General features: G+C 51.2%; 1 protein-coding gene across 1 annotated transcript; it reads right to left on the reverse strand.

Annotated features, from left to right (window-relative positions):
• Positions 1 to 1,519: 1,519 nt before the first annotated feature.
• On the reverse strand, positions 1,520 to 22,313 carry LOC307083444 (arf-GAP with GTPase, ANK repeat and PH domain-containing protein 1-like; the record flags this gene model as incomplete). Its single annotated transcript, XM_079747331.1, has 18 exons — positions 1,520 to 1,789; positions 2,470 to 2,776; positions 3,967 to 4,189; positions 4,979 to 5,069; positions 5,556 to 5,707; positions 6,778 to 6,837; positions 7,036 to 7,167; positions 8,066 to 8,219; positions 8,984 to 9,088; positions 10,347 to 10,430; positions 10,530 to 10,718; positions 11,617 to 11,738; positions 12,240 to 12,374; positions 12,832 to 12,973; positions 13,611 to 13,696; positions 13,799 to 13,886; positions 14,809 to 14,864; positions 21,134 to 22,313. 18 exons carry the CDS (start codon positions 22,311 to 22,313, stop codon positions 1,520 to 1,522), a joined length of 3,576 nt encoding a protein of 1,191 aa, XP_079603457.1.
• Positions 22,314 to 23,394: the final 1,081 nt, after the last annotated feature.

The following is a 23,394-nucleotide window of genomic DNA, read 5'->3' on the forward strand; positions in this document are numbered from 1 at the left end:
AAGCTCCATGATTCACTGCATGGGTAAAAAAATACAAATGGAGAAAAGATGCTTACATCACACACATGTACAATCAGTGGAGGGATTTAAGATTGAAATACAAAATACATACTGCTAAGAGTGTTTTTATATCCCAGGTATTTATATCTTCTGACGGACAGTTAGCAGAACACTACACACGTTCTGTTTCTTCTCCGGGTCAGCCTTCAGAGACGAGCGGGATTGGCTGTTTGAGGAGCAGGCTGGTGGATTTTAACATCTGGAGTCGAAGCCTCTTTCAAGCAGAAATCAAAACATTCGTGTTTTTTCTCGCCTTAACTTTCTTGTGTAATACATTCAGTCGAAACAAAGGCATCAGATCTGTTTGCGTTGCATGTGGACCAGAATAGAATAAATCACTGTAAACCATGATGCTTCATTCATGTTCGTGAGTTGAGCTTCGCCCCCGATAACTCAATAACTGCCTTTTGTCACACAAAGCCAACAAACGTAAGAACTTACAGTCTTTAAAGTGTTTTTGAGAGAAGACCGATCGCCTAGGCAACAACGAAGAGAAACCCAAAAGCTGTTAATCTCTAAACGGCGACAGAGACTCATTACTGTAGTATATGTAGGAATGTACTTTATAAATCTGATAATATAATAAAAACCTTTCAAATAACAGTTTTATACTTCTTTTTTTAAATGATAGCGACAATATTCAAGAACTGTGTTTGCCGTCATCGTTAGTGAATGCTAACTAGCCCATTCCTGAGCCCAGTCGTTTCTGTGGTTAGTGATGATCACATGAGTCTCTAGCATGAACCAGCCACTGAATACACATTCTGTATATTTTCTAACATATATCTGTCCATAAACAATCTTAAAATGAGACCAACCAATATCTCCGACGCGGTGAATCCAAGCACATACGTAAACAAACCAAGATACCAACACATCCACCGATTCATACAAATAGTAAAAATATTGCAATTCTTTAACTTCTATGATCTATTCTTCAAGATAAATGTAGATGGATCTAATGGAACGCACTATGAGCGGTCACATCACGATAAGAGCTGCTCTCAGAGCTGGGTTTTTCCTGTTGAATCCCAGATCGGGGTTGGCAGTGAACGGTTCGTTTTCGAAATCAGAAACAAGGTGGGTGAGTCATGAGCAATGTATCATTAATGTTGAGTAACTCTTATATACTAACTGTGATCTTACTGCCCTCGTCACTGTGGTCAGGGTACAGTAAAGAGTCCCACGCGCCTGCCCTTTGAACGGGATCCTTCCGGTTTCAAGAGTTACAAAACATGTCAAATTATAACTGAGGCGTTCGCCTTCCCATCTGTGTTTTGAGTTGCAGTCCGCTGAGAGCAGACGCATGTTAACTAATGGGTCACACACACAAACACACACACACGCACGCACACACAAACACACATATGCACGCACACACACAAACACACACACACATACACACACACGCACACGCGCACACACACACACACACACACAGTCACACCTCACAGTTGGATTATAAAACGGCTCTCCTGTAGCTGGTCACATTACTCTTGTGAGAGATCTTGAGCGTCGTGGCAACCGGCGGGCTCGGTGTCATGGCAACAGAGAGGCCGGGCGAGGCGGCGGGGAGCGAGGGGCACGGGGGTCTGGCCGGGGGGGGGCCGGGCTCCTCGGGGCAGCCATGGAGCAGCAGGATGTCAACACACTCCTGGCTGCCGGCACGGCGGGCGGACTGCAGCGCCGTGTGGCCGTGGGGGTCCCGGCACTGGACGTCACAGCCGTACTGCAGGAGGACACACACACACACACACACACAGGGAGGAGCACACACACACACACACAGGGAGGAGCACACACACACACACACACACACAGGGAGGAGCACACACACACACACATACACAGGGAGGAGCACACACACACACACACACACACACACAGGGAGGAGCACACACACACACACACACACACAGGGAGGAGCACACACACACACACACACACACAGAGGAGCACACGCACACACACAGACACAAGGAGGAGCACACACACACACACACACACACACACAGGAGGAGCACACACGCACACACGCAAAGGCACACATTTTGAGACAATTCACTTTTTGTCATGGGGACACAAAAAGGAACAAACAGGGGAAATCTGGTTTCATCTTTGATCAGAGAGAGACCGAGAGCGAGAGAGACAAAAAGAGAGAGCGAGAGAGACAGAAAGAGAGAGCGAGCAAGAGAGTGACAGCGAACGAGAGATCGAGACAGAGAGATCGAGAGACAGAGAGAGACAGATCGAGAAAGAGAGAGAGAGCGAGAGAGAGCGAGAGAGAGGGAGAGAGAGAGAGAGAGAGACGGTAAGAGCGAGACAGAAACAGAGACATCTGTCTCTGACAGAGACTCTCTCTCTCTCTCTCTCTCTCTCTCTCTCTCGTGGAGAGAGCCGTCCGTTTACCCAGATGATGAGCTGCGTCATGACCACGTCGGCCTGCTGGCAGGCGGCGTGCAGCGGGGAGGCGGGCAGGCGGGCCAGCAGGGGGGAGCAGGAGCTGAGGGCCAGGCAGACCGGGGGGGCGCTGATGTCCTCCTTGGTGCAGTGGGCCAACAGCAGCAGCAGGCGGGGCAGGTTGCCCTCCAGCACGGCCAGGATGAGGCGGCCCGACAAGGTGATGCCCGGACCCTCGCTGGGGGAGGGGGGGGGCAGCGCCGCCACGAACAGCCGCTGCTCGTACTTGGCCCGCACCCAGGACTCCCGCTCCTCTCTGAGGGGGGGGGGGGGGGGGGGGGGGGCATACAGACGGACAGACAGACAACAAGAGAGAGATGGAGAAAGACCAAGAGAGAGCGAGGGACAGACAGACAAACGGAGACAGAGAGTGAGGTAGAGACAGACAGACAGACAGACAGACAGACAGACAGACAGACAGACAGACAGAGAGGGAGAGGGAGAGAGAGAGAGAGAGAGAGAGAGAGGGAGAGAAAACACTGGCGTTAAAAGGATCAGTCATGAAGATTTAGTGAGACGGTTTTCAGCTCCTTCATCACAGCTGCTGCATTGTGCCGTTAAAGTCCTCCTCACCGACTACAATGTGCCCTCAACGAGACTCAGAATTAGAGGGATTCAAGAGATTCAAGAGATTCTAGAGAATCTAGTCCTAATTGACACAAGAACAGCTGAACGCTCTCTTGACTCTGGGAGGACAACACCCAGACAACAGCTACAGACTAACCAGTAGCACCACTCTTACACCACTTCAACACTATACCAACACCCCCTTAAAACTATATAACCACCACCCTAACACCACCCCATCACCACCACCCCAACACCACCCAAACACTATATCATCACCACTTTAACATCACCCCAAAACCGCCCCATCATCACCACCTCAACACCACCCAAACACTATATCATCACCACCCTAAGACCACCTCAACACCACCCCATCACCACCACCCAAACACTACATCATCACCACCCTAAAACCACCTCAACACCACCCCATCACCACCACCCAAACACTATATCATCACCACCCTAACACCACCTCAACACCACCCCATCACCACCACCTCAACACCACCCAAACACTATATCATCACCACCCTAAGACCACCTCAACACCACCCCATCACCACCACCCAAACACTATATCATCACCACCCTAACACCACCTCAACACCACCCCATCACCACCACCCAAACACTATATCATCACCACCCTAACACCACCTCAACACCACCCCATCACCACCACCTCAACACCACCCAAACACTATATCATCACCACCCTAACACCACCTCAACACCACCCCATCACCACCACCTCAACACCACCCAAACACTATATCATCACCACCCTAAGACCACCTCAACACCACCCCATCACCACCACCCAAACACTATATCATCACCACTTCAACCCCACCCCACCGCTGCTCCACCCACCGGGAGGCGTCGGGCAGCGGCTTGTGGCGGCCGAAGGTGCGCCCCTCCCAGATGCTGTTGGCCAGGTGGTTCCCGATGGAGGCCAGCACCAGGGTCAGCTCCCTGGGCAGGTCGTCCAGATCCAGGGAGCGCACCCGCGACAGGTGGGTGCCCAGGTTCCGGTGGATCCCGGAGCACTCGATGCAGATCAGCGCCCCCAGGTTCAGGCTGGCCCAGGTGGGGTCTGGGGGAGACGGGGAGAGGGGGAGGACCAGAACCAGGTTAGACTGGGAGACGGACCGCACGGCGACAGGAGAAGTTGTACGGCACTTTGTGTACGCTTATTGTGTGTCTTACGTCCTGGCACTTGATGTAAACACATTTAATGTATGTTGTACGTCCTGGCACTTAATGTACACACATTAATGTATGTTGTACGTCCTGGCACTTAATGTACACACATTAATGTATGTTGTACGTCCTGGCACTTAATGTTAACACTTATTGTATGTTGTACGTCCTGGAACTTAATGTAAACACTTATTTTGTGTTGTACGTCCTGGCACTTAATGTACACACATTTAATGTATGTTGTACATCCTGGCACTTAATGTAAACACTTATTGTATGTTGTACGTCCTGGCAATTAATGTACACACATTTAATGTATGTTGTACGTCCTGGCACTTAATGTACACACTTATTGTATGTTGTATGTCTTGGCACTTAATGTACACACTTATTGTATGTTGTAAGTCCTGGCACTTCAAAATAGTACTTAGCATCGTGTAACATCTTAGCCTAGCTATCCCTGTTGTATGCGGGGAATGGGTTAACCTAGAGATTGTTAGTGCTTGGCATTTGGTTCTATGAACATCCTTACTGCACCGACAGAGATATATTGTTCGTTCCCTTCCATCTGACAAATGTACTTATTAAGTCGCTTTGTGTAAAAGCGTCTGCTGAATGCCCTGAATGTAAAAGTAAAGGTAAATGTTGTCAGAGAGATGAAGAGTGCGGAGGTAGGACTGACTCGGGGCGTCGCAGTCCACACAGAAGCTGTTCCCCCGGGCGTTGCGGATGGCCTGGAGGGCCTCCGCCTCACTGCCGCTGTTGTTGCGGATCTGCAGACAGACGAGGGGAGAGAGAATGAGGAGGAGAACAAGGAGGAGGCGACACAAACAGAGCCGTCAAAACAGCCCCGGAGGCCTGCTTGGGGTAGTACACGTTGAGCCCGTTTGACGTACCGATGCTGGTACTCTACCACTTAATCACTTAACATTTCTGTTCCTTATTTCTGTTCCTTATTTCTGTTCCTTATTTAAACTTATTTTATATATTTTTAAATATCTATTCACTTTATAATGTATGGTTGCTGCTATGTGTGTGTTGAGGTTCCAGGCATAAGAATTGTACTCTTGTGTACTTTGAGGCAATAAGAATGTAAAAAAAGTCATTCCGATTCTGATGCTTTGAATGAAATGTTGTATTCTTGCAAAAAGTTTGGTGAACAACGGGAGCTGGGTTTCCATATACGAGGGCTAGATCTCAGTCACGGCCGCCACGGGGGCGGCGGTAGGTGTTTGCGTAGTGTGATGTATTCCTCCTGCCTTGTTTTTGCTGCTCTCACAGAGCTGGAGGCGAGCCAGGATCTGGCTCTCGATGGCGGACACCCACGCGTCACGCTCCTCCGCAGCGTGCGCCTCGAAGTGCCATGTCTGGCCCGCGCTGGACACCACCAGAAAGTCAAAGTTGTCCTCGTCTGGCGGGACGGAACACACACAGGGTTTGGGTGTGGTACGGTGGAAGGGCTGTGCAGTTCATCGTGATTTTGGGGTGAATTTTGGGTAATTGATATATAATCGAATTTAAACTATTATTTATTTTTTAAGTATATTCTTTTTATTCAGGTAATGTTTCATAGAAATCGCATCTACATCTGTAACATCTGTATAAATATCTGTACATTATTTTCGATTTGAAGATTTTGTGTATTTGTTAAGGGGATTTTTCAGTTATCAGTTGCAAAGTGTTTTTTTTGGAGAGAATTGCTGAATAAATACATCATGTTTTCAAACTCAAAAATAATCCTTTGAATGATCGTGATTTCAATATTCACCAAAATAACCGTGATGATGATTTCCTTCCATGATCTAGCAGCCCTAGAATGCGGAGCGGTCGGTGTGAATGTCTGTTTTTACTACTGCGTTTGCCTCCGCGCTGACGCGTTCTGCTGTCAGGCGGTGAAAGCCCCCCAGGGAGAACGGAGCCGTGAGCCGTTTATCTGTCATCTATGTGTTTATATTCTGCAGTCGACAGGAACGTATTCCTGTTCACAGCCGACACCTGTCCACTCATCCTTAAAATGTCAGCGGGGAAATATAATGTGGTAACTATGACAATTGTTCAAGCATGCTCACTACGTATGCATGATACATGGTAGAGTAAAGGGTATGCAATGAGGGCTGTAGCAGGCCTAGGTGTAACAGAGAATGGGCATGTCTAGATTTAAACATTATTGTCGATTGAAACCATGAATTACATCACATTAAACAAAATAAAAGCATGTTGAATTCTTTGAGTTGCAGGTTGGTAGGAAATGACTGCAAACAACTTGACATGACTGTGTTATGAACACAGGAACGGAAATGATTGCGTTCAGTAATATGAAATAATGGAGAGATGTACTGGGGCTGGGCCAAGGCAGAATATAAGCTTTGTATGGAGAATGAGCGTCGTTACGTAACGCAGCACTAAACAACAAACACAACAAACAAGTACACAGATGGCCGGGTCACAGAATAGGGAGAGGGGCGGACGCAACTGCATTACCTGTCTTGTTTATGTTTCTTAAGCTGCCAAAGCTTTTTAGTTTCCACATTTTTCGCTTGGCTTACAATAGCAAATGTCGCAGAATATCCGGGAGAGGAGAGAAGGAAGGAGAGAGGAGAGTACAGACAGCGGTTCACGATTAGTCAAACTTCATTAAAACCTCATTACTCTTTACTCTCATTGCTTCTGGCTTTGCAATTATCAATTAGGTTTCGATCTCAGGCAGCAGGAAATTAGGTCATAAATTTGAAGCGTTACCATCTGATTGGCCGGCAGCCGAGTCCCCCTTCTGGTTCAGGCTCTTCTTCCTGCGATGCTTCTTCCTGTCAGACGGCGGGGACGTCCCGGCCGCGTCCCTCGTGGACGATGAGCTGGACACGCCCTCCATGTCTAAAACACACAACCAAGAACAAAGCGCCCTTTAAATGGTAAACAGAATGCATTTATACAGCGTGTTTCTAACTAGCGGCCACAAGGGCTTTATAATACTGCCTAACATTCACCCATTCATGAACACATTCATGAACACATTCATGAACACATTCATACACCAGGGGCGGAGTCGACCACACAAGGTGTCAGGAGCAGTCAGGGTGAGGTGCCTTGCTCAGGGACACCTTGACACTCAGCTCGGAGGAGCCGGGGAACTAGCAACCTTCCGGTTACCAGCCAACCCGCTCTGCTCATCTCACCTCTCATCTCTCATCTCATCTCTCATCTCTCATCTCATCTCTCATCTCATCTCACCTCTCATCTCTCATCTCACCTCTCATCTCATCTGTCATCTCTCTTCTCATCTCTCATCTCATCTCATCTCTCACCTCATCTCTCATCTCATCTCTCTTCTCATCTCTCATCTCATCTCATCTCTTATCTCCCATCTCATCTCTTATCTCATCTCTCATCTCATCTCTCATCTCATCTCTCACCTCATCTCTCACCTCATCTCTCATCTCATCTCTCATCTCATCTCTCATCTCATCTCTCATCTCATCTCTCATCTCATCTCTCATCTCTCATCTCATCTCATCTCTCATCTCATCTCTTATCTCTCATCTCTCATCTCATCTCATCTCTCATCTCATCTCTCATCTCATCTCTCATCTCATCTTCCAACCCGCTTATCCAGGGTCGGGCCCCAGACTTCCCTTTCGTGGGCCCCAATGACCAGCTCTGACGGTGGGATCCCAGGGCGTTCCCAGAGATATAATCTCTCCGCCTAGTCCTAATCCCATCCACACAGAACACAGTACACCACCTGACGGGGGGGGGGGGGGTCTGCCCTGACCTGGCTGGGTGACGTCCGGCCCCTCCTTCGCTCTCCCGTTGACCCCAAGCGGGGGGCCGCAGGGGGGCCCCGCACGGGGGGGTCTCTTCCCCGGCACCTTCACAGTGACGCGCAGCAGGTCTATCTCCTTCCCGGGGCCGTTCAGCATGTAGTCCTGTAGTGGAGCCGGCCCAGAATGCATCACACCAAGGCTATCATAGCACACACTTTGAGCGTATCTTTATGGAGCATGTTGCATATGTGTTTTGTATTTGGGTTGAACATGTGTGTTGTTTTGTATTTGTATTGTGTATTTGAATTTGTATTGTATATTTGTAATGTTTTGTATTTGTATTGTGTATTTGAATTTGTTTTTCTGTACTTGTATTGTGTATTTGTATTTGTATTATACATTTGTAATGTTTTGCATTCGTATTGTGTATTTGAATTTGTTTTGTGTACCTGTACTGTGTATTTGTATTTGTATTGTATATTTGTAATGTTTTGTATTTGTATTGTGTATTTGAATTTGTTTTGTGTACCTGTACTGTGTATTTGTATTTGTATTGTATATTTGTAATGTTTTGTATTTGTATTGTGTATTTGAATTTGTTTCGTGTACCTGTATTGTGTATTTGTATTTGTATCGTGTAATTGTATTGTGCATGTGTATTGCTTTGCGTATTTGTATCGTGTAATTGTATTGTGTACGTGTATTGTTTCCCGTATTTGTTTTGTACATTTGTACTTGTATTGTGTATGTGTATTGTTTGTATTTGTATTGTGCGTTTCTTTTTGTATTGTGTATTATGTATTTGTATTTGTACTGTGTAGTTGTATTTGCATTGTGTATTTGTGCATGTCTATTGTGCGTGTGCACTGTGCCTGTGTTTCGTGTGTGCGCATGGTTCTCCGTGTGTCAGTGCGCCGCGGGCTCACGTTGACGCTGGGGTGGTAGGACAGGATGCCGTCGTTGGACAGAGCGACGTACTTCTTCTTCCACTCTTTGTTCAGCGAGTTCCCGCTTCGCTTCAGCAGAAAGCCCTGGGGGGGGGGGCAGGACACAAAGACGCCTTTAACAAGACCTCACTCTGGAGGGTGGGGACTGAGGCCAGCAGCCCCCACTGCCAAAAGACTGCATCTATTCATCTTCTGTTATAGTTATATATATATTTATATATAAGTGATTACTGCACAGAACTAAACGGTTCCTGCACATCTAATGTGCATTAGTGAAGTGAGGTCATTCTCAGCCCCCACCCCCCTCTCGGGCCCCTACCTGCCCCCCTCGGGCCCCTACCTGCCCCACCCCGGGGCCCCTACCTGCCCCACCCCGGGCCCCTACCTGCCCCACCCCAGGCCCCTACCTGCCCCACCCCGGGCCCCTCCCTGCCCCACCCCGGGCCCCTACCTGCCCCCCTGGGCCCCTCCCTGCCCCACCCCGGGGCCCCTACCTGCCCCACCCCGGGCCCCTCCCTCCCCCCCCCCTCGGGCCCTACCTGCCCCCCCCCCGGGCCCCTACCTGCCCCCCCCCCCGGGGCCCCTACCTGCCCCACCCCGGGGCCCCTACCTGCCCCACCCCGGGCCCCTACCTGCCCCACCCCCCGGGCCCTTCCCTCCCCCCCCCCTCGGGCCCTACCTGCCCCCCCCCCGGGCCCCTACCTGCCCCCCCCCCCCGGGGCCCCTACCTGCCCCACCCCGGGGCCCCTACCTGCCCCCCCCTCGGGCCCCTACCTGCCCCCACCCCGGCCCCCTACCTGCCCCCCCGGTCCCCTACCTGCCCCACCCCGGGCCCCTACCTGCCCCCACCCCGGGCCCCTACCTGCCCCACCCCGGGGCCCCTACCTGCCCCACCCCGGGGCCCCTACCTGCCCCCCCCTCGGGCCCATACCTGCCCCAACCCGGGGCCCCTACCTGCCCCACCCCGGGCCCCTACCTGCCCCCCCACCGGGGCCCCTACCTGCCCCCCCCTCGGGCCCCTACCTGCCCCACCCCGGGCCCCTACCTGCCCCCCCCTCGGGCCCATACCTGCCCCAACCCGGGGCCCCTACCTGCCCCCACCCCGGGCCCCTACCTGCCCCCACCCCGGGCCCCTACCTGCCCCACCCCGGGCCCCTACCTGCCCCCCCACCGGGGCCCCTACCTGCCCCCCCCTCGGGCCCCTACCTGCCCCACCCCGGGCCCCTACCTGCCCCCCCCTCGGGCCCATACCTGCCCCAACCCGGGGCCCCTACCTGCCCCCACCCCGGGCCCCTACCTGCCCCCACCCCGGGCCCCTACCTGCCCCACCCCGGGCCCCTACCTGCTTGACGGGGATGGAGCGTCCGCTGCCCAGGTCCCCCGTGCTGTCGGCGCTCCTCCGGTTGGAGTCGCTGCCCCGCCGGCCCTGCACACACAACGCCCCCGCCCCAACACCGCCGTTACTCACAGAACACACCCCCCCCTCGGCCCCTAGGGGCCCCCAGAGGGGGGGCGGGGTCCTCACCGTGAAGCGGGGCGTGCGTCTCCGCGGGGCGGCGCTGCGCTGGGCGGCGGCGGCGGCGGCGGCGCCGGGGGCGGAGCCGTCCTCGGGCCCCGCCCCCCGGGCCTGGCGGGCACACAGGTCCTTGTGGCTGATGACGGGCGTGGAGGGCAGGGAGGAGGAGTAGTCGCTGCTCTGCCCGCCGTTACTGGCCTGGGGCGGGGGGGGAGGATACAAAGCAGAACGCACGCCCATATTTGGATTGTGTATGTGTTTTGTACTTGTTTTGTGTATTGTGTATTTTTATTGTGTCTTAGTATTGTGTATGCATTGTGTATTTTTATTTGTATTGTGTATAAGTATTGTGTATTTGTATTGTTTATTTTTATTTGTATTGTGTATTAGTATTGTTATTGTGTATTTGTATTGTTATTGTGTATTGTATTGTGTATTTGTATTGTGTATGTGTATTTGTATTGTGTATGTGTATTTGTATTGTGTATGTGTATTTGTATTGTTATTGTGTATTGTATTCTGTATTTGTATTGTGCATGTGTATTTGTATTGTGTATGTTTATTTGTATTGTGTATGTGTATTTGTGTTGTGTATGTGTATTTGTATTGTGTATGTGTATTTGTATTGTGTATGTTTATTTGTGTTGTGTACGTGTATTTGTGTTGTGTATGTGTATTTGTATTGTGTATGTGTATTTGTATTGTGTATGTGTATTTGTATTGTTATTGTATTCTGTATTTGTATTGTGCATGTGTATTTGTATTGTGCATGTGTATTTGTATTGTGTTTGTGTATTTGTATTGTTATTGTGTATTGTATTCTGTATTTGTATTGTGCATGTGTATTTGTATTGTGTATGTTTATTTGTATTGTGTATGTGTATTTGTGTTGTGTATGTGTATTTGTATTGTGTATGTGTATTTGTGTTGTGTATGTGTATTTGTATTGTGTATGTTTATTTGTGTTGTGTATGTGTATTTGTATTGTGTATGTGTATTTGTATTGTGTATGTTTATTTGTGTTGTGTATGTGTATTTGTATTGTGTATGTGTATGTTGGAGGGGAGGCGACAGAGCGAGGGAGGCGGAGTCTCACCTGGCCAGGGAACACCCCCGACACCGGCGTGGAGCCCTCTGAGTGGCTGGGGGAGTTGGGGAGGGACTTGCAGGAGGCCAATAGCGCCGCTTGCTTTTTGGCCGCCATGATCTTCTGAGCAGCTGTGGAGCAAAACAGAAAAGCTAAGCGTTGGCCTGCGAGTGAACCCGGTGTGAACCCGGTGTGAACCCGGTGTGTATCCAGTGTGTATCTGGTGTGTATCCGGTGTTAACCCAGTGTGTATCCGGTGTGTATCCGATGTGTACTCGATGTGTACCCGGCGGTATCGATACCGATACCAGTTATTGTGTTATGCTGCGTTCGTTAACGTTCGTCGGAAGTCGAAAGTTCGAGCCACCAAGTCGGAAAAACATGGATGCTCACGCTAAAGTACAAGAATACAAATGTATTATTATAATTATAGATTATAAGTGTAAATGATATTGAAATAAAATTGCAGACAGTAAGTGAACCGACCATTGCTTTCATTGTAAGAGAACCCTTCAATAAGAACAAGTGCTATCAGTAGTAACAATGCTAGATGCTGTATCGGTATATACTCGGTATCGGAACATCTATAGCTTTATGAAGGGATGAATGGAGGGCGACGGGGAGGAACGGACCGTCGGTGAAGACGCGGTTGATGTTCAGGCCGTACGTGGCGCACGTCTCGTAGTAGGTGCAGCGCCGCACGTCCGAGCACAGCTGGCGGGCGCGGGCATCGCCGATGACCCGCGGGTTGCTGCTGCTGATCTTATCTGCAACGTCACCAGCATACATTACGTTTAGGGCGAACCTCAACTTCTGTTTCAGTCTGTTGATTATTATTCATCCTGAGGTGTTACAGCAGCAATCTCAGTAGATGAGTGGTGTGGGGGGGGCACCTCATTCATATACATTCAGGGCATTTAGCAGACACTTTTATCCAAAGCGACTCACAATAAGTCCATTTGTCAGAAGACGGAGAAACGACAATATATCGCTGTCGGTACAGTAAGGAATGTGCCAAGCAGTAACAGTCGCTAGGTGAACTCATTCCCTGTGCACACCAACGACAGCTAGGATACAATTCTGCACGATGCTAAGTACTATTTTTTAAGTGCATACAAACACTAACTTGAACGAGACCCTCTGGTCCCATTCAAATGAACCTTTTAGTTTGAAAGCTCACAGGGTTTCCATGCCGTTAATAATGGAGTCGGGCGGTTCTCTCACCCTGAGAGCCGACCACGATGAAGGCGATCTCCGCGATGGGCCGGAGCGTGCTGAGCTGGTGGTAGTTGCGGTACACCTCCTGGAAGCTGGCCTCGTTCTCCAGGCTGAACACCAGGATCACCGCGTCCACCCAGCAGGCGAACTGGGGGCGGGCGGAGGGCAGAGGTCAGAGGTCAGACGGAGGAACGGGGGGGAGCTCTGAGGGACTCAAGAGCAGACGTTCCGCAACACAACAGTGGTGCTCAAATGGAGGTAGCCGTACCCTGAGGGGTTCTTTGGACTAGTGCAGGGGGTACTCAGAAAATAAAAAACAGAAAAAACTGTTCTGAAAGCTAGACAATAGAAAATGGAGAAAATGGAGAAAATGGTTGTTGAAACGTAATTCGGTAATTCGGAAGGACAAAGGAGAATCTGTGAAAAAGAAAGCGCAACCAGAAAGACCAAAATGTTGTCAGCTTCATGAGTAATATACTTTAATGGATTCCCCTCTACACGGTCTGATCCTCCCCTGGCGTTGGGCTTCATTTGTCGGGGAGAAATGAGCCAACAGTTGCATGAAGCATTTGCATGGAGTATTTGCACCCTTTTAATATTCATATCAACATTGCCAAATAGAACGCATATACATTATTGATGTTCTTTTTAAAAAAAATTGTGCCGGTGAAGGGGGGGATACTCAGTCGAAAAAGGACAGTGGTTCTCAAAGTTTGAGAACCGCTGTCCTACAGCCACAAGACAGCGGCCTGTGACGCTCATCTGCGTTGCCATGTTGGAGTCACCTGAGCATCTGGCGGCCCCGTCTCCTCTCTGATCACCAGCAGATGACTCTGGCCGTCCACCAGCATCTCCTTGATGTACTGGCGCCCTGTGGGGACCAGAAACAGAGCTTCCTTACATCTCATTACGTTAGTGGGACACCGGGCTCGGCGTCTCACAGAATGGACGGATCAGGGTCGCGAGTACGAACCGTCAGGGTTCTCAGACGGCAAGTAGCTCCCCGTCATGTGTCTGTGAACCAGGGCAGACTTTCCACTGCAGAGTCCTCCGAGCACCCCCTGGAGAGAAGGCACACGCACACACACACACACACACGCGCACGCACGCACACACACACACAAACCCAGAGAGAGACAGAGACAGAGACAGAATCAGACACGCACACACACACGCGTACAGAAGCACATACGCACACACAGATACAGACACGCACACACGCAGACACACACAAACCCAGAGAGAGACAGAGACAGAGACAGAATCAGACACGCACACACACACGCGTACAGAAGCACATACGCACACACAGATACAGACACGCACACACACGCACATGCACGCACACACACACGCAGACACACACAAACCGAGAGAGAGACAGAGACATAATCAGACACGCACCCACGCGCGCGCATACACGCGTACAGAAGCACATACACACCCACAGATACAGACACGCACACACAGGCACATGCACGCACGCACACACGCAGACACACACAAACCGAGAGAGAGACAGAGACAGAGACAGAATCAGACACACACACACGCACAGACACACACAGACACAGAGAGGGACAGACACCGACACACACACCCACACGCACGCACGCACGCACACACGCAGACACACACAAACCGAGAGAGAGACAGAGACATAATCAGACACGCACCCACGCGCGCGCATACACGTGTACAGAAGCACATACGCACACACAGATACAGACACGCACACACAGGCACATGCACGCACGCACACACGCAGACACACACAAACCGAGAGAGAGACAGAGACAGAGACAGAATCAGACACACACACACGCACAGACACACACAGACACAGAGAGGGACAGACACCGACACACACACCCACACGCACGCACGCACGCACGCACACACACAATACACAGACACACTGGCGTTATTGTCAGGCTGTCTTCAGACCGCCCCTTGGCTGTGGCCCACTGTCTGGACTCTTACCAGGTGAAGCTCCTGCACGGTCTGCTTGAAAGTCCAGTCCTGACTGGCACACCCCGCTGGTGAAGGAAGACAGAAGGACAGAAGGACAGAAGGAGAGAATGAAAGAAAGAAAGATACTTAACAAGAGGGCATTGTGAGGATGGCTTTGTGTGGTTTCCAGCCCAGTAAAATAACATCACCCAACAGAATGGGATTAATGAAACCATTGACGCTCGCTGTATCGAAGCATTCCAAGCGGTGGATTACGCAGCTTTTTAATGTAAGACTTAACAGCCCTCAGCAGTAAACGCTCATTAGTTCCCCTCCACTGACGAGGGGGGCTGAGTGGGATCTGCTGGCGAGGGGGGGGGCTGAAGGGACGAGACACACACCCTTTGACCCTCCACCCAACCTCCTCCTCCCTGTTGGAACCATCACCACCTCAGAGCGACTGCACCCACCCCACCCCGCTGGCAGACACATTCACATTTACCTTCAGGGCGTTAAGCAGACGCATTTATCCAAAGCGTCTTACATTTGTCAGGAGAAGGAGAAACAACAATATATCGCTGTCGGTAGAGTAAGGATGTTCGTAGAGTGCCAAGCACTAACGATCACTAGGTTAACCCATTCCCCGTATACAACAAAGATAGCTAGGATAATGCTACACGATGCTAAGGACTATTTGCCAGTGCCAGGACGCACAACATATAATAAGACACAGACCACAGGTGTTAGATTTACCATACACTGTCGCATATATACACAGATTGTGTATGTGGATGTATATATTCATATATATACTGTAGCTACTCTTCAGTATACAGCGCTGGGAGCCATTCGATCAATGAGGTTAATTATAAATGCTTAAGCACACTGTATAGAATCGATAGGAGAATCGATGGGCTTACTGGGGATAGATATACATAACGTACATTATCGAATCATGAGGTGAATCAATTAAAGTAATTTCATTAAAAATCCATTTGTATTGTTGGACAGGCAGTAACAACATGGGCTGATCACCAGCAGAATGCCCTCTGGAAACCTGGTACAACAGAGAAAGATTCTCATTCACTACTGATGACCAGCCTTGAACCTCGGATGCTCTTATGGTAAATGGTAAATGGAATGCATTTATACCGCGCTTTTCTAACCAGCGGCCACTCAAAGCGTTTCACAATATTGCCTAACGTTCACCCGATCATGCATACATTCACACAGCGACGGTGGTGTCAACCACGCAGGGCGACAGCCAGCTGGTCGGGAGCAGTCAGGGTGAGGCGTCTTGCTCAGGGACACCTCAGCGCACGCAGCGAGGAGAAGCCGGGGATCGAAACATAAGCAACTTTCTTGTAACTAGCCAACTAACTCTACCTCCGGAGCTATCTGCCGCCCCCTGCTCTTCCACTAGATGAGGGAACTCTTCACAAACAGAAGCACCCCTTCGACGACTTGGAGGTGAATGTTGTTTTCAGAAGAGTTAGAATAGCATGGCTGAAACACGACTGAAACACGACTGAAACAAGGGCGGGCAGAAGGTTGTGGGTTCAATCCCACATATAAGCCTTAACGGCTCTGGTAGTCAAACAGATAACGGACAAGGCTGCCTTCATACCCTGACCCTCCAGCATACAGCCACAGCCCCCGTAGACTCAAGGCAGCAGAGATTCTAAAATACAACCCAAACAATACGGCCATTATTAAAACGGGGCTCATGCCAGAACACCAGGGAGAGGTTCCCGGCGTGTGATTGGCCGAGGCGCCGGAGTCTAACCTTTGGAGGAGAGGACAGACGGCCGCTGGCGAACGACGGGGACTACTGGAGCGAGCCCCCCCTCCCCCCCCACACACACACACACACACACACCCCTCCGGCCGCCATCTTGCGGGGCTTTTCCCTCCTCCTCCTCACATCCCCCATGCCATCCGTCCGTCAGCGGCGGCATCACACAGACCTCCAAACACCCACCACTCAGGGATGGCTGTTGCCATGGCAACTGATTTTTTTTCCAGAGGCCTCCTGCGCAGCTCGCTATGAAATAAAGCATGGTATGGACGGAGCACGCGTGTGTGTGTGTGTGTGTGTGTGTGTGTGTGTGTGTGTGTGTGTGTGAAAATTGTTCTAATCAATGAACCTGTGTTTGTGTGTGTGCTTGTGCTTGTGTGTGTGTGTGTGTGTGTGTGTTTGTGTGTGTGTGAGAGTGTGTGTGTGGGAGAATTTTCTTAATCAATGAGTGTATGTGTGTGTGTGTGTGTGTGTGTGTGTGTGTGTATGTGTGTGTGTAGGTGTGTGTGTGTTTGTGTGTGTGTGTAGTTGTGTAGGTGTGTAGGTGCTTAGGTGTGTGTGTGTGTGTGTGTGTGTGTGTGTGTGTGTGTGTGTGCGTGCGCCCGTGCGCCCATGTGTGTGTGTTTGTGTAAGCAGGTGATGCTCTGTGAAATGTAGTACATGTGTAACGACTAATGTTTCCCTGTCGGGGACACCCAAAGCTTTGTATTAAACACAGAATAACCGGATTAAACACACGCTGGATGTGTTTAACACACACTGGATATGTTTAACACACGTGTTAAACACACTCTAACTATTAAATACACATTACCAGTACTAATGACACACTAACTTTATTTAACACACTCTAACCACCTGTATTTAACACAAATTAGACGTGTTCAACAAACACTACCTGTGTTAAACACACACCAACTGTATTTAACACACACTAACTGTATTATAAACGTAATAACTGTATTATAAACAGACTAATTGTATTAAACACACATTAACTGTGTTTAACACACACTAACTGCATTTAACACACACTAACTGCATTATAAACACAATTACTGTATTTAACACACACTAACCATGTTAAACACACTCAGTGTATTAAATACACAGAAATTATATAACACACTGACTTTGTTAGACACACACTAAGTGTATCAAACACAAACTAACTGTATTAAACACACTAAGACTGTATTAAACACACACTAAGTGTATTAAACGCACACTAACAGTATTAAACACACACTTAGTGTATTAAACACACACTAACTGTATTAAACACACACTAAAAATGTATTAAACGCACAATAACAGTATTAAACACACACTAAGTGTATTAAACACACACTAACAGTATTAAACACACACTAAAAATGTATTAAACGCACACTCACTGTGCGAAACACACACTCACTGTGTGAAACACACACCGGAACGTGTCCTTATTATGCTGCTGCTGAACATCTGAATGAATGAGCTCCATTTGGAGGGTGAGACTCCGCTCCCAGCAGGAAGTGGCCTCTCTCCTGTCCCCTCGCGCTTCCTGCGGTCCGGCTGTCTCTGCTCAACCTAATTATTCACGCTTCTCTCCTCCGGCCCAATCAGAGCAGATATCCCACGACTACCCCTCAATGGACCACTGACACTATTTGAACACTGACTCACACAAACGCTCGGGTACAGGTACACACTTTACCTGGGCTGCTGTCATCTACACTGTACTTAGAGTCAAAATGAAAACTTTAATGTTTAGGATTCAAATCAAAGTTTAAAGTCTTCTGCTAGAAAGACACTGAGGTGCTTTGGATCTCATATGAGAAGCAAACAGACAGCCAGGCAACACATTGGTAGTCGATAACCCGTTATCATATAAATCAATATACTGTAAATATATATATATTTGTGTATACATTGGATGGAGAAGCACTACTTGACAGTCTGAATCAGCTCAACACAGAGATGTCATCTCATTACCTCCTCACTGCCTCTGAACCTGATCCAGACTATGATCTTCTACCGGTACTTGTAACATATTAAAGGTCCCGCTAAGTCAAAACATCGTCTGGGCTGGTTAAAAGCTCTCAGACTCATTTGCTTGCTTTTATGTGTTCTCCCTATAAACAGCCAGAGGTCCGTACTACCTAATAGCCACTCAACCTAATTTGCATCCTAGTCTTTGCTTTGCATCTGCACTCGAGGTCCTAGCCTACGACTGGACCAGCGCTTATATCGCACTTACATCGTGTCTGAAAAGCCCCATTGATGGGGCTCTTATGTGCTGCAGACAGCCGCCCATCCTAATGCAGGACCTCCGCCCAAAGAGGAACGATCCCTGGGCTGGGTTGGCATCTACTAAAGCCACCAGAGTGGAGAAGAGACATGCTAACGTTAGCATACAGGCTGTCCTCTCTCTAAAGCCACCAGAGAGGACAGGAGACATGCTAATGTTAGCATACAGGCTGTCCTCTCTCTAAAGGCACCAGGGTGGAGAGGAGACATGCTAACGTTAGCATACAGGCTGTCCTCTCTCTAAAGCCACCAGAGAGGACAGGAGACATGCTAACGTTAGCATACAGGCTGTCCTCTCTCTAAAGTCACCAGGGTGGACAGGAGACATGCTAACGTTAACATACAGGCTGTCCTCTCTCTAAAGTCACCAGGGTGGAGGGGAGACATGCTAACGTTAGCATACAGGCTGTCCTCTCTCTAAAGCCACCAGAGAGGACAGGAGACATGCTAACGTTAGCATACAGGCTGTCCTCTCTCTAAAGCCACCAGAGACGACAGGAGACATGCTAACGTTAGCATACAGGCTGTCCTCTCTCTAAAGTCACCAGGGTGGACAGGAGACATGCTAACGTTAGCATACAGGCTGTCCTCTCTCTAAAGTCACCAGGGTGGAGGGGAGACATGCTAACGTTAGCATACAGGCTGTCCTCCCTCTAAAGTCACCAGAGAGGACAGGAGACATGCTAACGTTAGCATACAGGCTGTCCTCTCTCTAAAGTCACCAGGGTGGAGAGGAGACATGCTAACGTTAGCATACAGGCTGTCCTCTCTCTAAAGCCACCAGAGAGGACAGGAGACATGCTAACGTTAGCATACAGGCTGTCCTCTCTCTAAAGTCACCAGGGTGGAGGGGAGACATGCTAACGTTAGCATACAGGCTGTCCTCTCTCTAAAGCCACCAGAGAGGACAGGAGACATGCTAACGTTAGCATACAGGCTGTCCTCTCTCTAAAGTCACCAGGGTGGAGGGGAGACATGCTAACGTTAGCATACAGGCTGTCCTCTCTCTAAAGCCACCAGAGAGGACAGGAGACATGCTAACGTTAGCATACAGGCTGTCCTCTCTCTAAAGCCACCAGAGAGGATAGGAGACATGCTAACGTTAGCATACAGGCTGTCCTCTCTCTTACGCCACCAGAGAGGACAGGAGACATGCTAACGTTAGCATACAGGCTGTCCTCTCTCTAAAGTCACCAGGGTGGAGGGGAGACATGCTAACGTTAGCATACAGGCTGTCCTCTCTCTAAAGTCACCAGGGTGGACAGGAGACATGCTAACGTTAGCATACAGGCTGTCCTCTCTCTAAAGCCACCAGGGTGGAGGGGAGACATGCTAACGTTAGCATACAGGCTGTCCTCTCTCTAAAGTCACCAGGGTGGAGGGGAGACATGCTAACGTTAGCATACAGGCTGTCCTCTCTCTAAAGCCACCAGAGAGGACAGGAGACATGCTAACGTTAGCATACAGGCTGTCCTCTCTCTAAAGCCACCAGAGAGGACAGGAGACATGCTAACGTTAGCATACAGGCTGTCCTCTCTCTAAAGTCACCAGGGTGGACAGGAGACATGCTAACGTTAGCATACAGGCTGTCCTCTCTCTAAAGCCACCAGAGAGGACAGGAGACATGCTAACGTTAGCATACAGGCTGTCCTCTCTCTAAAGCCACCAGAGAGGATAGGAGACATGCTAACGTTAGCATACAGGCTGTCCTCTCTCTAAAGCCACCAGGGTGGAGGGGAGACATGCTAACGTTAGCATACAGGCTGTCCTCTCTCTAAAGCCACCAGAGAGGACAGGAGACATGCTAACGTTAGCATACAGGCTGTCCTCTCTCTAAAGTCACCAGGGTGGACAGGAGACATGCTAACGTTAGCATACAGGCTGTCCTCTCTCTAAAGTCACCAGGGTGGACAGGAGACATGCTAACGTTAGCATACAGGCTGTCCTCTCTCTAAAGCCACCAGAGAGGATAGGAGACATGCTAACGTTAGCATACAGGCTGTCCTCTCTCTAAAGTCACCAGGGTGGAGGGGAGACATGCTAACGTTAGCATACAGGCTGTCCTCTTCCCAAAGCCAACCGAGTGGAGAGGAGACATCAGACACGTTACCATACAGGCTGTTGCACCGCTTCACGTCTACAGCTGTAGGCCTGCTACAGGCTGTAGGCTACCCAGTGACCAGTGACTACAGCGAACACACGACCGGCGGTCTGAGCCGGGGACCCGGCTGCTGGTGATGGTGGTGGTGGTGGGGGCGGGTTTACCTTCGTCCTCGCTGGAGCAGCGCTCCACGGGGGGGTACAGGGCGCTGGGGGGCGCGGCCACCGGCGGCCCCGTCCCCGTGCTCTTGGTGAAGATGCCGCTGATGAACTTGAGCATCTTCCTGTCCCGGGCCGGCGCCCGCGGGCCCCCCAGCCGGGGGTCCTCGCCCGGGCCGCTCAGGTCGCTGTAGTCCAGCGTGCGGCTCTTGCCCTTCCTCTGAGGGGGTGGTCCGGGCGCGGCCGGGGGCGGGGTCCCGGACACCGGCTGGAACCGGGGGTCCCCGGCGGAGGGTGGATCCCTGGGCCCGACCAGGCCCGGGTACGCCGCGCCCGCCGGGTACCCGGGCCGGATCAGGGCGGCCTTGGCGTCGCTGTCGGCCCAGGAGGCGCGGTACGGCCCCAGCGTGGCGGTGGTCGCCCGCGGCGACGGCTCCCCGTAGCGGTGCTCCCGTCGGTCCAGGGTCTTGACGGAGGCCAGCAGCCTCTGGCGCGCCTCCCTCTTCTCCCACCAGGACAGGGGCTCGGCCGGGGGGCCCCGGGACCTCAGCAGCACCTCGGGGGGCCGCTGGCCGACCTGCGGCGACAGCGACGCCGGCGAGACGCTGCAGCGCTGCAGCGACTGGCTGCTGCTCAGGTCGCCCCCGTCCTCGCGCTTCAGGAACAGCCTGGGGGGGTCCCGGTAGAACTCGGTCCGGGGACGGGCCCCCTCCCGCCCGCGGACCCCGCCCTCGGGGAAGAAGCCCCTCTCGAGGGCCCTCATGGAGTCAGTGAGCGGGGGGGGCGGCGGAGCCCGGAAGCAGGCCTCCCTGAGCTGGAGGCTCCCCGGGGGTCTCGCCTGGGGGGGGGGAAACATGGGGTCCGGAGGCAGACCTCCGTTGTTGGTCGGCACCTCCTCCTCCTCCTCCTCCTCCTCCTCTTCCTCCTCTACCTCCTCCTCCTCCTCCTCCTCATCATCATCATCCTCCTCCTCCTCCTCACTTTTCTCTGCATCCTCCTCTTCGGGGGCGGTCCTGCACGGCACCTCCTCAGGGTCCGGGTCCGGACCTGGGGGGTCTGCTCCCGGGTGGGGGGTCTCCAGGTCCTGGTCCTCTCCCTGCTCCCCGTCTGGCAGAGCCTCGAGCTTGACCAGCGTCAGGGAGATCAGGTAGGTGTTGCGTTTGGGGGGGTTACCGGAGCTGCTCATCGTGGCCAGAAGACGGGAAGCACGCAGGAACGAGGCGATCACCCGCGGCAACGGAGCATAGCTATGGCCGGCAGCGACCGGGCTGTAGCGGGGAGGAGATGGAGAACAGGTGAATGAACCTCACGCACAGCCGGAGAATTCTGCACAATTATTTATATCTGATGCTAAAAAATACGGCTTTGATTTCCGTCCTAATTGGTTCTCTCAGGGTTCTGCTCGCTGTTACACTGCCGGTGCTGACGGTGCTACTACGGTGTGAGGTTGGCCGCTTCAGGGTCAGTGGCCATTAACACCTTCTGGGAGCGGTAGCACCGCTACTGTAGTCTGCACTGACTCATTCATAACCTTTGGATCTCGCGGCTCTGCGTGTCACTCTATCAGAACCCGGTTTCCTGCAGCCTCCACAAAGCTGGCAGACAGACATGACAGACCATCAAGGCTCTCTGATGCCGGAGACCCGGGAGACTCTAATTATGCAACAGCTCACATGGAGGATGTTCCCTTTTTGAAAAGGAACAGCTTCGGTGTGAATGAAGTCTCATACTACGGGGCTCTTCTTCCCAGCATTACCTTCATTGGCTTCTGGAGAAATCCCAGTGAAACGTCTTGTACCCTGGCTGTGTCTCAGTGTGATCCCACATGGCCCACCGCGGAGGACGCGCCGAAAAACACCCGCGGTTCATCCATGGAGACGCGAGGGGAGGAAACAGGTGAAACTAGAATCCACGGATGGAGGGAAAAAAAATCCTTCACTTGTCACGACGCCTCTGGTTGCGGAGTTCTCCGGTCGACGGCGTGTCTTTGAGACGATGTCCCCAGCGGTTCCGGTACCGTCCACACGGCGAAACGTCCATCGGGATGCGGTGGACCTTCTGCTGTCCCGCTGCTCTTCAGGTGGATGAGAGCATCTCTCGGCAGCGGCGGAGCAACAGCTTCATTGTGCTTCAGTCTGCATCTCCTCCTCTCGTCTCGCGGTCACCGCAGCCTCGTCTCCCAGCCTCTCTCTCCCAGCGTCTCCTCCAATTAGCGAGTCAATAAACTGGGTCTGGGGGGGCGGAAGCCCTCCAGCCCAGCGCCCCTC

This window comes from Pollachius pollachius (genome assembly GCF_949987615.1).
Source record: "Pollachius pollachius genome assembly, chromosome: 12".
Taxonomy (NCBI): Eukaryota; Metazoa; Chordata; class Actinopteri; order Gadiformes; family Gadidae; genus Pollachius; species Pollachius pollachius.